Below are 17963 nucleotides of genomic sequence, written 5' to 3'. Positions count from 1 at the left end.
GTAACTTTTCACTTCTGCCTCTGCTGAGCTCTCTACCACTATTCAGCCTCTCTCCCTACTCCTTCATTCTCCCAGTAAAACACCAAGCCACTTCCGTAAAAATCAAAGCTGAGTTCAGTTCATGCTGGACTTTCTTCCCTATTGCAATAGTATACTATAATTAAAATCTGTCCTTACTACTTTAACTAGTATATGGCTTTGTTTATCATTGAAATTACCCAAAAGAAAAGATACCTAGGAGTGCTCAAAGCTGCATTACTCACAGTAGAAACAATTGAAAACAACCTAAGTAGCCAGCAACAGAATGTACAAATACATTGTGGCATATTCATACAAGAAAATAAAAATGTAGCAATGAAAAAGAATGAACCACTATTGCATATAACTATATGGGTATATCACACCCCCACCCCATACATAAAGTTTACTGAAAAAAGTCATGCACAAAAAAGTATATATTTGTATAGTATTAGTTTTCTATTGTTGTGGAATCACTGAACACAAATTTAGCAGCTTACAATGACATCCATTTATTATCTCACAGTTGTGTAGGTCACCAGTGCAGGCACACTTCAACTGGGTCCTCTTCTCAACATCTCACAATGCTGCAATCGAGGTTTCTGTTGGGCTGGGTTCTCACCTGCAGCTCAGGGTTCTCTTCCAGCTCACCCCGGTTGTTGGAAGAATTCAGTCCCTAGTGGTTGTAGTACATAGGGACTGTTTTCTTACTGGCTGTCAGCTGGAGGTTGATCTTAGCTCCTAGAGGCCTCCTATTCCCAGGCCCTCTCGCAATAAGACAGGTTCCTTCTTTGAGACCAGTGGGATCATGTCCCACTTGTGCTCACGTTTCTGACTTGAGGCATGGCCCAGGCCTTGTTAACAGTTTGCCCAATTAGGTTAGGCCTACCTAGGATAACATTTCTTTTCATTAACTCAAAGTCAATTGGCTTGGAATGCAATTACATTTGCAAAATCCCATAGCTTAATCACAGATGTAAAATCCATTATACTCTTCTTTCCCCCATACTCAAGAGGAAAAGATTATACTGGGCAAGTAAACCAGGGGTAGGAAACATGAGGCCCTCTTAGAATTCTGCCTACCACAATACTAAATGATTCAATTTTTATAAAGTCAAAAATCTACAAGAATAGTCTAAGATGATAAAAGTCAGGTAGTGCTTTTCGTTTGGTGGCACATGTATTTGGGAAGAAGCATGAAGGAGTCTTCTGAGTGCTGGCAATGTTCTGTATCTTGATCTCAGAGGTGATTACGCATATGTGCACTTTGTAAAAATTCATCATTTGTGTACTTAATATTTATGTATTTTATTGCAATGAAAACTTTATGTCAAAATAAAAAAGAGAGGTTCTCAGGGTGCCTTCTTTAATTATATGCAAGAATAATAATTAGCATTAAAACGATGTGTATAAAATAGGCACTGGTAAGTACCTGAAATCAGTTCATATCCCTAAGTAATTTAAACACTGAGAAGTTTATGTATACTATTAATTTACCTAGAAAATTGTAAAAATTAGAAAAATTAAATTTCAGCTGGCCTTTATGCAAGTGATCATAAATTCAAGATATTTCAATTTGAATGACTTTTGAAAGTTTCCCACTTTCAATTTGAATAATGTTTTCTCTCTCCGTTGCATAGAAGTATACACTGATAATTTAAGTATGGAGAGAGCCGTGTCTATGTGTTTGGTGGTTTGAGCAGGGAAATAAAAGGAAACTAATGAGTCTAACCTGATAGGGTAGATAAATCTTAACTTTCTTATGATATTGACTTAAAAACATCTGAGAGAAACAAAAACTTTTCTATGACATGGGCCTAGGCACTATTTTCAGAGCTGGTCAACCATAAACTAATTCCATTCTCTACATTCCCATTCTGTTCCGAGCCAAGGAAGTCATACTTCCCAATGAATATTTCCCAATGAATATAAATGAATGCAGCTGTCCATGATAACTACATAAGGTAAACGCATTTACCCCAACTTATTGTAATCACACATACAGAAATCAAATAAACATAAAATAAATGAACTAAAAGTCAATCTCACCTATGAATTTGATGCAAAAATCTTAAATAAAATATTAAGTAAATGGAACAAAAAAGTATTTCAAAATAAGAAAACATTATGACCAAATGGTATTTATTTCAGCAATGCAAGGATGGTTCAATATTAGTAAATCTATCAGATAATTCATATTAATCAAACTAAGGAGAAAAATATCACATGATCATCTTAAAAGGTGCCAAAATGATATTTGATAAAATTCAACATCAATTTGTGATTAAAAATGTAGTTGACTCTGTTTACAGGTTAGGGGTATCTACCACCCATGCATTAGAAAATTGGCATATTAACTTAAGTCAGCCCTCAACATGTTTGGATTCCCAATTGCCGGTTGACCCTTGAACAACATGAAAACAAATCTGCATATACAGTTGAACCTGCTCAGAAAAACAAATCTGCATATACAGTTGAACCTGCTCAGTTCAATCATGCATTCCTCAAGGGTCAACTGTATTTTTAATAAAATAGGACTAGATGGCTATTTCCTTAAAATTATTAAACATATCTGGGTAAGCCCAGAAGCTAGCCTCATGTTTAAGTGAGAAAACTTATTCTCACTAACAAGACACATTCTCATTAAAGTAAGGAATGTAATAAGGAAATCATTGTCATTACTTTTATTTAATAGTATTCTGAAGGTTCTGGAAACCAAAGAAATTCAAGAAACAAAATAAATCAGATATGTACAACTTTAAAACAAGAGATAATATTATCATTATTTGCACATGTTATGATTGTATACTTAGAGAGGACACAGGAGAAGTCACTAAAAAATTTTTACAAGCAAAGTGGATTCAGTAAAATGAATGAGTACAAAATCACTACACAGAAATCCATAACTTACATATATACAACCATGAGTAACAAGATAAAATGGAAATATTTATAATAGAAAAAAAACTCTAAACATATCTAGCAATAAATATGCAAGATCTATATGATATAAAGTTTAGAATATTCCTGAGGGTGATGAATAAAGATATGAACAAATGGAAAGTCAATTCATATCATAAGATTGTAAATTCTTGCCAAGTTAATTTGTAAACAACTTAATCTCATAAAAGTACTCACAGGTTTTTTTGGTGGGGGATACAAAGACAGGCTGATACTAAGTTCATATAGAATATTGGACAGGAAGAGCCAGGAAATTTTTGAAAGATCAATGATAGAATACTCTATCTGATAATGTAGTACATAGATTTAAAATATGTATAAATATATAAACTAATTAAAACAGGTGCTACTGATACATAACAGACAATTCAATAGAACATAAAAGATGGTGTAGAAATCAGTCCGTATACAAGAATCTGATATATAATCAAGATGTCACCTCATATGAGAGAGGAAAAAGATGGATTATTCACTAAATTATTTTAGAATAACCAAAAGACATCTAAAAAAAAAAGGTTGGATCCATATCTCACATTTCATAGTAGGATAATTTCTTGATGTAACTATTTAAAAGCAAAAAAATTAAAAACAAAAGACTAAAAAGCACTGTATGAAAGTTCTTCTGTAAACTTGGATGAAGCTCTCTCTGAACTATTATATAAAGCCCAGAAGCTATAAAATGAGAAATTACTTACAACTACTATATAAAAGTAAAAAATATATATGACAAAAAACACCATAAACAAAATTAAACACAAACAAGAAACTCAGAAAAGTATTTGTAATTTATATCACAAAATAAGGCTAAATTTCTCTTTTAATAGAGTTCCTACATATCATTAAGAAAAATACCAGCAACCCAACAGAAAACTAGATAAAGAACAGAAATAAAATTCACAGAAAAAAAATACAAATGACTCTTTCATATATAAAAAGATGTTCAATCGCCTATCAGATTGTTAAAGATTAAAAAAAAAAAGTTAGGTAACACAGTGGTTAGTGCAGGCATAGAAACAGCATTCTGATACTTGGCTGCTGGGAGTGTGAACTGGCACCTCTTGAATGGAGGACAATCTGGCAATATCTATCAAAATTCTCAATTCATACATCCTTTATTCCAGCATCTATTTTTAGGAATTTATTCTACAGATAAATTTTCACATATGCCAAATGGCCTAAGTTCTTAATTATGGTACACTTTGCAATAGCAAAAGATTTGAAATGACTTAAACTTTCCATCAGAGAGGCCTGGCTACATAAATTAAGGCACATGTACATAATGGAATACCATGCAGCTATAAAACAAAAGAGAAAGCTCTTTATGAACTAACATGGAATGATCTCCAAAATAAAAGTACATAAAAGTGTGTACAATATGCTAGCATGCTGCTATTTGTGAAAAAGAACATGATATGCAAATTTGCTTATATATTCATAAATTCTGTCTGGAAGAAAGCCTAAGAACATGATAATAATATGTAGCATCAGGGATAGGACCTCAATGGCTCAGGGACAAGGAAGGGAGATAGGATATTCTGGATATTCTGTGCCTTTTGTACCCTTTTATTTTGAACCATGTGAATGTATTATCTATCAAAAGACACACAACACATTAAAGTGTATGATGTGATCTAAAGAACATAGTTTTTCAGTCTGTCCATGCTTATCCTAACTTGGCTGAAAATAAAGTCTCTTGTTAATCTGTATAGCTTTTTGATGAAGGCACCAAAGGAGAGACATAATTTTTTTGCTTGAAAACTAAAGTTCCAAAATAAAAGTCAAGAAAATAAAACATTAGAAAAACAAAGTTGCTCAACCATAGGGATAGTTAAATCACAATTTGTTTAAAATAAACAAACAAATACCAACAACAGAAAGGAATCATGTGAGTGTTTAAACTTTGGCAAGGAGGAGAGGGGGTGAGAGAATACACGTTGCTTTTTTTAGATATTTCCTCACTGTTGAATTATTCTGATTCTTTGGTGTGCTAATTAATTTATAATTAAGAAAGATTATAAACAGATTTAAACATAAAAATGCCTAAGTTTCCATTGGTAACCAAATATACATAAACACACTTAAGCTATTGATAAAAAAAAAATACAAGTTTAAAAGAGGCACCATTTTTTGACTAGTAAAATAGCAGCATTTAAAAAATATGATACTCAATGCAGAGTATGGTGAAAAAAGTACTCTCATACATCAGTGGTGGAATATTAACTGGTACCTTTCCCTTGTTTTTACTGAAATTTACAACATGCAATTGTAAGAAATAACATGGAGAGTTCTCCTGTATCCTTTACCCACAGTTCTCTTTCAAAGAACAATGTATCTGTACGTTAAACAATAAGAAAACAGTTCATTAAATGATAACATAGCCACTAGATAGAATATTCCACAGCTATTTAATCATATTTATTTAGACTGTGAGGTAATTAGCTTAATATCTATAATTTAATATTGGTTTAAAAAATACAAAATTTAATGCACAACTTAGTAAAAACACATGAACAATGAGTGGGAAAGTGGTTGAATTATGGTTAATTCATTGTCTCTTTCAAAACTTCTTATAACATAATTTCGAATTTAATTTTTTAAATATTTTTTCCTATTTTTCAACTTTTCCTACTTTTGCGAGAATTTAATTTGAGAAGCAAAACTAAGAGAAAGATGCTTGCTTATTCATCCAATAAGGATAACTAACCGCCCTGCATGAGCTGTAGACATGAATAAGGAAAGAGCCACTCACCTGCATCTCTCTCTGGAGAAGGATGGATCCTCTGCCCCAGGCAGGCACTACTGAACGGGGGCCCCGGCCTCTCGGGGGGCTGGGCAATGTCCCTGGGTAGCGCCTTCCCCTTGGGGCTGCTAAAGAGGTCTTGGAGGTCCTTTCTTTGTATGGATTCTTGGAGGAAACTCTCAAAATATTTGTCTTTGAGTCTGAGGGAGGAAAAGAGTGGGATTCTTTTCTTTGGAACCCTAGAAGCATCTGGGAAGGTCTCTTGCAAACTCACTTTCTCGAGGAGTGTGGGGACATCTTCCATCTTGTTGCAGGATGGGGACGCGAATGCTGGAAACATCTTGGATCCCCGGTTGGGCAAACTACGGGTGCGGAGGGCAGGGTCCAGAGGGCGAAGGTCCGAGGGTTGGGCAGCCCTGGCATTTGGGGTGCCCAAGGAGAAGAAGGCTGAGGCCCTGTTTGCTGAGTCTCTCCCAGGGGACTGCTGGTCCCAGTCTTTATTGGAGCTGGGTTTCCGCAGGCTGAACGAGCGAGTGCAAGCGTGCGGCTGGCTGGTGGTCAAAGCCTTTGATTCTGGCTTGGCCCAGGCCTTCCTCCCACCTTCAGAGTTGGGCAGGAGGGGCCCCAGCGACCTTCGGATGGCATTTGCTATGAGCCTTAGTGGAGACTTGGGTGGAGCCACACTTTGCTCCCCTGGAGTCCTTTCAGCTGGGGTTCCCATCTTCCCCTGAGCCTCTGTCTGGGCTGTTGGCAGAGTCTCTCTCACTGTCTGAGGGAGCAGCAAGGGCCGTACTGGTTTCAGCACACGGGCTCCTCTACCATTCTCAGCACTTTCCTGGGAAAGTCTTGCCCCAGCTTCCAGGAGCAAACTCTCAGGACTGGAGTCATTCCAATCCAGCAACCTCGTCTTCTGCTCCTGAGTGAGGACCAACTTCTTTAAGTTGAACTTCTTCCCCTCTGCCAGCTCTGATCCACCCTCCTCTCCCCTCCTGTGATCAGTATGCCCTTCTTCTAGGTCCTCTCCAGCCCGGAGAGACAACTCTTGATCTGGCGAGCACTTGTCCTTCCCTGCAATGGGGTGCAGGCCTCTGTGGATGCTTCTGGTGTCCCCAAGAGGGGCCTCTGCTTCCTGACATCGATCAGAAGCCATCTCTGCAGGGCTGGGTGGCCTGGGGCTTGCAAGGCCATCTCCACCGGGCCTCACCAGGCAGTATTCTGCCCGCTCCAGCACTTGGCCATGAGGCAGGTACAGAGGGATTTCCTTTGGTGCTCCTTGGGCTCTGGCTCGCCTCAGAAAGATAGGGGTAGGAGTGAAATGACCTCTTGAGACCTGCTGGGCAAAAAATAAGTGATTTAAAAATTTCCAGCACTGATTTATATGAGGAAGGCACATTTCAGTCTATAGCCCCCTTCCCTCCCTCTCTTTGAATCTCAGATACCCAAGTCAAAAAGAATTCTGCCTAGGGTGATTTCCAAGTGCTGTTCTTTGTTCAAGTGGCTGCCTTGGGACCTGCCGAGATCTGCCTGGAGCCCCTGTATCGGCACTGATCAAAGGCTTTTCTGGGTCTTGGATTAGGTGTGTAGGAAGCCAAAAGGCAAGGCAAAGGCACTGACAAGCTCCTGCGCCAGTAAAGGTAGGGCTGACACAGCCCCTGTGCGTGGCCAGCATGTAGGGGAGGACAGAGGCTCCTTGGCTTGCTCAGCCATGGTCCCCACTAACAGGCGCATTCTGCCCACAGGTATATTCATTCCTCCAGCTACAGAGAAACCAAGGCTCCTTCCTTGGAGCCTATGGAGGTAAGGAGAGACGGCTACGCTTCTGGGCTGGAGCTGTGATGGTGGGATCGCCTTTAGGATCTTCCAATGACTTTTAAAAACCTGGCTCATGTCTCATTTCTAGCATGACTCTTGGAAAAGGAAGACCACAGGTGGATTCTAGCAGGAGTGGCTATGCCCTGCCAAGAGGTCTGACCGAGGGGCAGGTCATATGACAGGAGCATCACGAGAGCATCACAAGAGCATGCACCCTTCTGTCTGTGTACTCTACTTCCCACAGCCTAGAGCAGGGTCTGATAGTTCATGGAGGCCTGATAAACCCATGAAGGAAAGAGTCCAGCCCTGTGCTTCTCAGTGATGCCATTTCTATTTAAGGCGGATGTTGCTTCCAAGGATCTCAGCTGCTCCCAAAGGCATACCCTTAGGTCTATGCCTGCCATCCTGCGGCTGCCAGCTCCTTAACGCCCCTTGGTGAGGTCCTCCAGGGCACAGCATATACCCTAGCATCTGTGCATCATCCCACAGCCCAGCCCAGATTCCATACCCTGTAAAGTTTGCTCAGTGTGCGATGGAGTGGTGGTTCCCTGGCGGGTGGCTGAGAAGGAGCAGAATGAGCTTTTGTGAAAGAGACTCACGCAGGAAGCCTGGGGGGTGGACTCTTGACAGAGCAGCTCTCCGGCCCTGCCTTTGCAATGGGGTGACCTAAGAGTGCTAGGAATCCAGGGGAAAGCGTGGAAGTGGGAGGAGGAGAGGCAGCTCGCTTTCCTAGCACCTGTGCAGGGCCCTGAGGAGCACTTACGTAAGGCGAGGAGGAGCCATCCAGAGTATTCCCTGGGACACTGCCTGAAGAAGATGGTGGGGAAGACGAAGCAGACGATGAGGACGGAGAAGGAGAAGCTTCCTTTGGAGGCGACGCAGTTCTTCTGTTGTTTATCGGTGTCAAACCTATCAAGGAAAGAACACGCTGTCCATTACAGAGTTGTTATTACCTTATTTTACCGTGAAAAGGGGAGGTTTTAAGTGAAGCACCAACTCTATAAATGCAGTCAGAAGGAGGGAGCTTTCAGAGGTGGATCAGAGGCCCCGGTGCCCACAGATTGGGACTCGGAGGGAGGGGAATAGGAATGGCAGCTCCTGTGGGGACCAGGGGTCCCAGGATGAAAAGTGTAAACATCGCTGTGTTTCACACTCATGTGAGAATATTTCTGAGAGATGAAACAGGAAGCACCAAGGTGTTTCTTAGAAATAAACGTCTACTGCGAAGATTCCCCTAAAGCCATTGTGGCCAGGGGTTGAGGCTACATTAAGTCGCTTAGTCAGTAAACCACCTGAGGCCTTTTCCCATACATAGCCCAGACCATTAGCTGCGGGCACGGACAGGATAGGCGGTCACTGCTAATGAAATGAGCTCTTCTTTCTCACTGTGCCAAGCGGCTCTCAGACGAGATGGTTAGTTTGAGATTTTAAGAGAGCACAAGGGAGAGAGGTTATAATGAGTATCAAATCATTTGAAGCATATGGAGTGGAGTTTGTGCCAAGCTCTTATTGGTCAGGGAACAAATGAGATGTAGTGTATGCGCTCAGAGTGACATGAGAAAGCAGTGTGGCCAGCCCGGAGGACGAGCCTAATTCTGAACTGTGGGAAATGAAATCAATTAGTCTAGTGACGGCAGAATTCTGGACATTTGTAGCCTACAAGATTCATCTCTTTTTCTTTCTCTCTTTTGACATCTCTCATGAGTACACACACACAGACACACACAGACGTGCACACATATACCCCCTAGTAACCTTAAATCTAAAATCTTAAGCATTTTGTTTCCATATTGGACCATTTCAGTAATCTGCCCTCAAAGGGATTCAGGAAATGCCATGCTCTGTTTCAGATCTGCCCCCTCAGTGTCTGATGCTTCGGCCCAGCCAATGTTCCCCTGAACCCACCCCGCACGTGGAGGCTGCCCAGGACCACTGTCGCTAGCCAATTCTCTTGGAGTTTTGCTCCCAGCTGCCCAACTGACCCATTCCAATTTTCCTCCGAAGTGTCCAGCCTTCAGATTTTAGCTCGCTTCCTCACTCAACAAAATTCTCTGGCCTCAGTTTCCCTAAAGCTTTGGGTGAGGGGCTTCTCCTCTGAGACCCACGCGGGCCAGGCCGAACCCGAGCTCTGGCCCAAGAAGCATTCCTTTAAGGCCCATTCGCACAGGGGACCACACAGGGGGACTTTCAGTGGTCTGTCCTGCTTTCCTCACACACAAATGCTAGCATGTCAGAGTAGGTAGCCCAGGCCTGGGCTCTGAAAAGATGGCCACCACATGTATAGTCAGTAAGGGACCAACGGGAAGGTCGTCAGAATACTTAAAAGGAAAAGATAACTCAAGGGGACAGATCTGAGGGTGGCAGAAAGGTGCTGCTGGGGAGAAAGAACACTGGCTGCCAGGAGCTGATGCCGGGGAGGCGTCTGGCCAGGCTGCCTGTTACCCAAACCCCCATCTCAGCCCATGAACCTCCATCTCAGCCCACAGCTAAGACGGTTCAAGCCTAAAAAGGCAAAAGATGTGAGTCAGTTGTTGCCTTGCTTCCTGTCCTCAGCTTGCCAAATTCCTGCCAAATTCCTTCTCCTCCTCCTCCTCGCCCCCTCATTCTCATCTTCTGCCACCTCCTGAATCAAACGCCTGAACTTTTCTCAAAGTCCCCTCAGCTCAACAAACTGCCTTTGTTTTACCCTGAAGAGCTCTCTGGGAACCTTCTGATACAGAACCAGAGACACCTTGGCGACCAAACCTGACAGGGAAGCCTTGGGGTTCCCAAGGTCGTGACCCAGGAGCTGCTCCCTCTCTTTACCTCTTCCTAATCCCCACCCTCCACCCAAACTAGTGGGGTCTCTTCCCACAGGCACTGTTCATGCATGGTCTTCAGGGGAACTTGGGGAGATGGGGCTAACAAAACACCTGCCATTCTAGCTGCTGCTTGGGAGGTGGGTGCTGCACTGGAGGGGAAGGCGAGGGCAGAGCTGAGAGGTGACACAGAATCTCACTTGCCCGAGGTGGCTGATGTCCTTGGCTTCCCTCAGAGAATGGTCAAGGGGAGCCTGGAACCCTCCTTTACTCCCACACCAGCTGCCTGACACTGAGCAACTTTCTTAATCCCTCTGTCTTCTCAGGCAGAAAATGAGAAGTCTAGTGCTGCTTTAGGGGAGGTCGAAGGAATAAAATGAGATAAAAAGAGGTGCCCATTGCGAGATGCAAGGTGAGTGCTACGTGCTGGCTAAACATTAATTCCGTCGCCTTCCCTCCCTTCCATGCTTACAAGTGGTGTCCAATAAGGACACTGCTGAACCACTGACCGGTTCCAGAGGGGGCTGCACACCCACCCACCCCAGCCAGGATTTCTCTAACTCCTGGGCCCAGCAACTCCTCATTCATCAACTCGAATCTTTCTCTGCTAGCCATTCCTTTTCATTAAAACCTGGCATGGCCCAGTCAGGGCTGCCCTGCCATGTGCAGGGGTGCCCCTGGTCCTTCAGGTCTCTTTGTGCAAAGGGGGTTGGTGAGCAGATCAGGGCCTGGATTACAGCCTCACATTTCGTCTGGGTCAGGTGCCTCTTCTCTGGGCCCTCTGGCAATGGTGACTTTTTCCCTTGATCCTAGAGATCATTCTGGTGAACGTGGTCAGCTGGGAGAGGGTGCCGATGGCAGTCACACAGAACCAGCCTTGATGGGGCAGTGAATGGGCCGAGTAGATGGTACCCCATGTTCTGCTCCCTACTACAGGACCAGCCTGCCCAGTGGGGTTTCCTCAGGGGCAAAATGAAGACGACCAAAAAGGACAGCTCTACTGGCTTTCAGTTCTGGGGATTTTCACAAAGACTGGGATTCAAGGGTGCAGCTTCCCAGAATTTGAAGCGTAGGCAATGGCTCAGATCCTCCCACAGTCTTGGAGCGCCCTCTAGGGGTGGGAGTGTGCACAGGACTCAATCCGTGTGCTTCATTTGTTTCTGCACTCGGTCCAGCCTGCTCGTTCCCTAGTTAGTTTGTTCATTCATTTGTTCTCTCTTTGTTTGTACATTTGTTCATTTGTTTGCTTGCTTGCCCATTCACTCATTCATTCATTATTCATTCATCTGGCAAGGACTAGGTGCCTCCCTTGGTCCAGGTCCATGCCAGACACTAGGCCCCTAGAAACGATTCGAACTCAAGGCCTGACCTCAAACCAGCTTTTACATACACTTGAGAATCCAAACCTGATACTCCTGGGATAACTATAGACACAGCTGAGGTCCTCAGGCCCATCTCGAAAACCATCCTGCTGGTTAGCAGTCCCCTCTGTCCTGCGCCTCCTTCAGCACCCTGACCTTGCCGTGAGGGTTCCCCACTGGACTCTTACTCCAGACTGGGAACTTCTTGACGGCAAGTACAATCCCCTCGTGCTGGTGGCACTCAGTAAAGTTGACTGGAGGCACTGCAATGGAATCTGCACCCAGAAGGGCTCACCCATAAAAGGAATCCCCAAGACTGAGGGAGTGGTGGGGTGGGGCAGTAAATGAGATGGCTCGAGAGAAGGGCCTGGCCCAAGCCTTCGGTAAACATTGGCTGGCTCCTGCTCCGCATTCTCACTGCTTGGGGATATAAGGCAATCCAAGAGTCATTTTAGGTTGTGTTGTCCCCAGGTATGCAGCCCTGATCCAGCTCCAGAGGCACCCACTGTCCCAGCCCTGCCTGAGTGAGAGAGGCCGTGGAATGAGTGTTGACTCAGAAGAAAGGAGTCAACTAAACTAGCACTCTGTTCTGACTACAACTACGTTTCTTTTTTAGAAACCCTTGTCTAACCCATGGCTTTCCTGGATCCACCTCTCCTAGAGCCAGGCCCGGAGAGGGGCCTGGGGGCAGGAGGAGGTGGAAGGCAGCAATGGACTTAGACTCGAATGAAGAGTCCCAGCCCCTCTCTCAGGACCAGAAAGGGGATCCCTGCTCTGTACTTGCTGCAGTGCCCCAGGAATGTGGGCAGCCCTGGGATGCCCGGCAATGGCTTCCGTGGTCACTGCGCCCCCTAGCGGGAGCCTGTTGCCATGGCACCTGCCGCAGGCCCCGGTCCACTAGGACTGCTAATCCAGCCCGCTCTTCTCTGGGATGCTGGGACCACAGTCTGCTCAGAAAAAGGAGTAGAGCAGTGTGCGTTTGTGCATTTATGCGTGCTTGCATGCATGAGTGTGTGCATGTGTGTGTGTCTTCCTTCACTGCTTTCCCTGTGACTGCATGGCGTTAAGTGGATGCCCCCAGCCCAACTCCAGGGTGCTAAATCAAAACATACAGAGACCCTGGGCCTCAGTTTCCTCACCTGTTTCAAAAGCATGGAGCTGATATGCTAAGGTCCCTTCCAAGTGTAACTGCAGAGTTCTAAGACTCCATGATTCCAGAGTGGGGAGTAAGGGGGGAGGGAAGGTCCCGAATCCCTAGGAAAACGCTTCCTCTAGTCAGCGGCAGAAAAGGGTCTCCCTCATTTTTCTTTCCTTGGTCCTCACATCTAGGAGGCCAGGTCAGAAAGGCCATGTAAGGAATGAGAGTTAATCAGAGAACTCCTGCCCACCTCCACCCCCACTTCCACCCCCAGAGAACTCATAACTCACTGGACTGGAATTTTCTTCTCCAGCTCTGGTATTTGCTGGGAGTTGGAGATCTGACGCTGTTTGCCCGTTGCAGAGCTGTAGTGGAAAAAAAGAAAGGGGCAGGGAAGATGGGAGGAAAAAAGTCTTAAATGTGTAGAATAGGGAGTTTTCTCCTATGGTCCGTTTACCAAAAGTTAATCAGCTAACCGCCTAACTGACTGAACCGCGTCCTTCCCTCAGGCTGTGCCTTCCCGTCCCTGTGACACATACCTCTAACGTCTCATTCATTTATTCATCAAATACTTTTTGAGACCCTGCTATGGAACAGGTACCGCCACCTTTCAGGAAATGCCTCAAATTATGAGCCGTCATTCTAACCTGCCCACCATTAATAAGCATATAGATGTGTCCGTGTTTATATGCACACACGTGGATACATCTATGCCCATATACATATATGTGTATACACAAAATTTTTTTCAGCACAGCGGTTCAATGCTGAAGTCTCACATCTGTGTCTCGTATATGCAATAGGTAAAACGAGGGCTGCTCTCATCGAAGGCTGGGAGCTACAGAAAGCTCTGCCCTCTCCTCCTTTCCCACAGAGTCCAGAAGACCCTTTGGGAATCAGTTTGAACTGAATCTCTGAACAGTCCATTGCCATGAACCTCCTATTGGCCTTGATTCCAGTAGAAACACATTTGCAGGAGGCTGTGGACTGTGCATTGAAGACCCTCTGCCCAGCTGGGGCTTGAGAATTAGCTGAGCAAAATGAACGTTGCATGCAGAAGAAAATTCCCGCACTGGGCTCTCAGGTTTGGCCTCAGGCTCCAGGTCCCTGTAGTGGTTCCATCACAACCTTGAGAAAAAGAATGAGAGTGATGCATGCCTGAATGCTCACGCAGGTGGGACCAGGAGGCATGGAAGGAAGAAAGCCCACAGGAGTTATGTGGTTGTGGAAGAATGGGGCAGAGAAGGTGTGAATGCGGGCTGGCACAGGTCTGTCTCTGTCTCTCTCCCTCTCTCCCTCTCTCTCTCTCTCCCTCTCTTCTTCTCTCTGTAGAAAGCCCTAGATTTCACTTCACTTCTGGCCAGTGCTCAGAGTTGGGTGTCAACTCTTACCAGTCAGGCTGTGCAGCACAGGTGATAACCACTGCCTAGACACTTTCTTTCCTCAGGACGAGATCCTGCAGCTCCTAGATTCGGGGTGCCTCTCCCTTCCTCTCTCCATTTGGAGATGCTTTGAGCCTGCTCAGTCTGGCGGGTTCCCAGTCCCACAGGCCAACTTTCATAATCACACGCATGGGTTTGAGGGGAGCCTGTGTGGACAGGCTCAGGGTGAATTCTCCCCATCTCCCCATTATAGGATGAACAGTCTGTTTACAATTTTGATCTACTTCCTCCCACCAAGTACAGATCAGGGTTTTCCAGGCTGGTGTTTTGCACAAGGAGCAGGCAGGCCTCAAGCACGGCTACATCCTGCTGGGCAAAGTTTACCTCTTAATCACCCACTGGAGAAGTTATTGAAGAAACAAAGAAGAGTGCTTAAACCTCTGATTTGCTTCCCCTCAGCTTTTAACATTGTAAAATGGAACTTATTAGAAATGGCTAAAATTCATGAGAGGTTTTTCTGTCACATGTGTTTGTAGGCCGCACATGGACACATTTTTTAAATAGGAATAATAGGGTGGGTAATGATTTGATCTGATAATTTTAAGCAGAGAAAAGCAGGGCTGTTCTCTTCTTTTTACCTTATATTTTACTTATATTTATCTAATCTATCCATATTTATTTTAAGGGACTATTTTTGGAGACCTTGGTGAGTGGCCCACTGCAGAAGGAGTAAGAGGGTAAATATTGTGCCATATGGTGCTCATGATATCATTTTATTGTTACAAACTAGCAGTGTCCTCCATAGGCCATAGGAACATCCTGCCATCAAATTATTGCCAGAAAAAAAAAAATGGACAAATACCAATTTTTCTAAATCAGAGTAATTTGTGGGGCAGATTGCCCTCCAAACTCTAATTGGTTTATGTCCAAGAACCCAGTGCACTAAATCAATTCATTTAGTTGCTTAGGCATGCATTTTACAGCTAACTCATCCAGGCAGGCCTCTAGGAAGCTGCTCTTCCGTGATTCCCAAGGTGCAGGGCTGGGCTAGCTCTCCTGCCTGGAAGCACCTGGGTACTGACATGAAATGCAGATACTCTAGACCAACTGAATCTGAATCTCTGAAGGTGGGAAGCTAGGAAACTGCCGTTTAAACAAGATTTTTAAGAACCACTAAACTAGGTGTTTTAGGGGAACATTACTGAGCATTTTCTATGGCCTTGATAACACAGGACTTAAGTTCTATTTAAAACCAGCCTCTTGGGCACGCTCTATGCTAAAGAACTTTGAGGAGGCGATAGGTTCCTTGATGAATTGAGGTAGTCTCAGAGTCTTTTTTCAAATTGTGGCAAAAACATACACGACATAACTATTTTAATCATTTTGTAAGTGAATAATTCAGTGGAATTAAGGGTGTTCATATTGTCATGCAACCATTACCACCATCCATCTCCAGAACTTTTTTCTCATCCCAAACTGAAACTCTGTACCCATTAAACAATAACTCCCCTTCTACCCTTTCCCTCAGCTCCTGGTAACTACCGTTCTACTTTCTGTCTGTATGGCTTTGACTGTTCTATGTACCTCATAGAGATAGAATAAAATATATTTGTCTTTTGTGTCTGGCTTATGTCACTTGGCATAATGACTTCAGGTTCATCCATGTTGTAGCATGTGTGAGATCTTCTTTTCTTTTTAAGGCTGAATAACATTCCATTGTGTAGATGTGGCAGAATTTGTTTATCCATTCATCTGCTGATGGAGAGTTGGTCATGTCCCCTTTTGGTGACTGTGAATCATGCTGCTTTGAGTACGGTGTACAAACCAGGGTTCTTTTAAAAGCAATATCCTGGTCTTGTTCAGCATTTCCTTGTCTCACCTCTGAGCCATTTATCCAGGTGAAAATTGCAATTAATGAAGCTCCCTAATACCCACAACGCTACATTACCTGGTAAAGCGATGGACTCACCACAACCAGCAACACAAAACATAGCACTTAGACTCTGCCAGAGATCTGAACTTTACAATGTGGTCTGCCTAGCAATGATCAAAAACCAGGATGGGTGAAGATGAAATCCACAGACGATTGCTTGAAAGTCCTGTGGTCTCTCCACTTCTCTGTCTATCCCACATTTTATTTTGGAATTAAACCAGACTGTCAGAGACAAAATGCTTTGTGCTCTCAGCTCAATCTTATCCCCTGGGAGAACTGCGCTTGTCATGTTTTATTGTCATGACCTCACCTGCCAGGAAAAATTGCCGCATGAAACAGACTTGGGAAAACTATGGCTGCATATTTTTCTGAGATGTTCAAGACATAATACACCTCTCAATGCCATCTATTTGCCATGAGCTGGAAAATTTCTACAGAGTGAAGCATTAGGAAAAGTGGTACCTGCTCTGAGGCTTGCTGTTGTGAACCAATATTGCTTTTTTTCTCATGAAACAATGAAATAATTATCTATTTCCTTTTTAACTCTGGCTGCCAGAAAATTCAGAATCAAATTTATGATCCTATTAGAGCAGGAGTTTAGGACTATGGTCTTCCTCTCTGGAGTCTATACCTCCTAAACTATTTTTATTAACCCTGATCTTGAGGTTTTATCTTTCATTTATATAGACATATAATTTTGTTTTATGTCTTTCTTATAGAATTGTAAGTTGCCTAAAATACCCAGGCAATTGAGAAGAGAGGAGAAATGGAGAGAAGGAATAAAAGGCAGGCAGGCTTTGTATTATAAATGAGGAGGCTGGAGCCCCAGGAGGTGGAGGGGCCCACCTACGCCAAATAGTACCCAGACAGCACTCTGTTCACTGTAAGTGCTAAACCTCTCCGAACAGGCCCACAAATGGTACTTAGCAAATGTGTCCTTTTTAAAAAACGCTCACGGGGAGGGTAAATCCAGTTTCCAGGACTCTGGCCTCAGCTCTGGTCTTCCTGCTCCATCTCTTTCCCGGTAGTTCCTGTGAAACCAGCTCCCATGAGAACCTTTCTGGTTTCAGGTGAAATTCTGCTCTCGGCCACCAGAGGGAAGCACAGGACAAGGAGAGCCCTGGCTCCTGCACGGCCGCTGAGGCCATAGGTCTTGCTGGTGGCAAGTTTCTGTTAGCCTGTTCTTCCCACCCAGAGGTCACAATTTCTATTGACTGAATCAAAACACTTTATTCAAGGCCATCTTTATTTTTTTAAAGGGAACTCAGCACTGGGCCACACTGCTTACTAGCTGGGAGACCTCGGGAAAGCAGTCTATTTGCTCACCTGTAAACAGGGCTCCATATTACTTATCTCATAGGGTCGTCCTGAGGATGAAATGGGGTCCTGCATGAGAATAAGCCTGCCCATTCCAGATGCTCAGTGAAAGTGCATTTATCATTGTGTAGGTAGTTTTAGTGCATTGTATAAGCCCCAAACACTGGTCATGGCCCCATGCTGCCCCCAAGTAGCCGCAGGGAAGCTGTGCTACCTGGGGCTGCATATGGTCTATCAGCAGCTGAGCCCACCTCCCCTCCCTGGTGGGCTAGGAAATGCCAGAGGGGCCCCTACGGAGACCACAAAGGAGGCAGGAAGGGGACTGCTCTACTCAGGAGGGTCCTGCGCCCTCCTTATCTCTGCCTGTGACACACAAAGCCAGCCGATCCCCTCTGTCACCCTCTCACTTGAGATTCCAAAGCTTTCCATGGAGGAGGCTGGGCCTGGATCCAGTCCCTTCACCCCCACTTGCATCCCAACCCTCAAAAGTCCCAGCCCCACTG

At 44.3% G+C, this 17963-nt stretch overlaps 1 protein-coding gene across 1 annotated transcript in view; it reads right to left on the bottom strand.

Annotated features, from left to right (window-relative positions):
• MICALCL (MICAL C-terminal like) overlaps nt 1–13047 on the bottom strand; it is a 52259-nt gene extending 39212 nt beyond the window's left edge. The window contains exons 1-3 of the mRNA XM_023519920.1: nt 11736–13047; nt 8295–8440; nt 5729–7049 (exon numbers count right to left, since the gene is read on the bottom strand). Of these exons, the coding sequence (XP_023375688.1) occupies nt 5729–7049; nt 8295–8440; nt 11736–11796 (1528 nt within the window). The 5' untranslated portion in view covers nt 11797–13047. The remainder of the gene's footprint in view (nt 1–5728; nt 7050–8294; nt 8441–11735) is intronic.
• Nucleotides 13048–17963: the final 4916 nt, after the last annotated feature.

The sequence above is a fragment of the Pteropus vampyrus genome, unplaced genomic scaffold (assembly GCF_000151845.1).
Source record: "Pteropus vampyrus isolate Shadow unplaced genomic scaffold, Pvam_2.0 Scaffold240, whole genome shotgun sequence".
Lineage (NCBI taxonomy): Eukaryota > Metazoa > Chordata > Mammalia > Chiroptera > Pteropodidae > Pteropus > Pteropus vampyrus.
The sequence above is the reverse complement of the archived record's forward strand: the minus strand, read 5'-3'. Positions and strand labels throughout refer to the sequence as shown.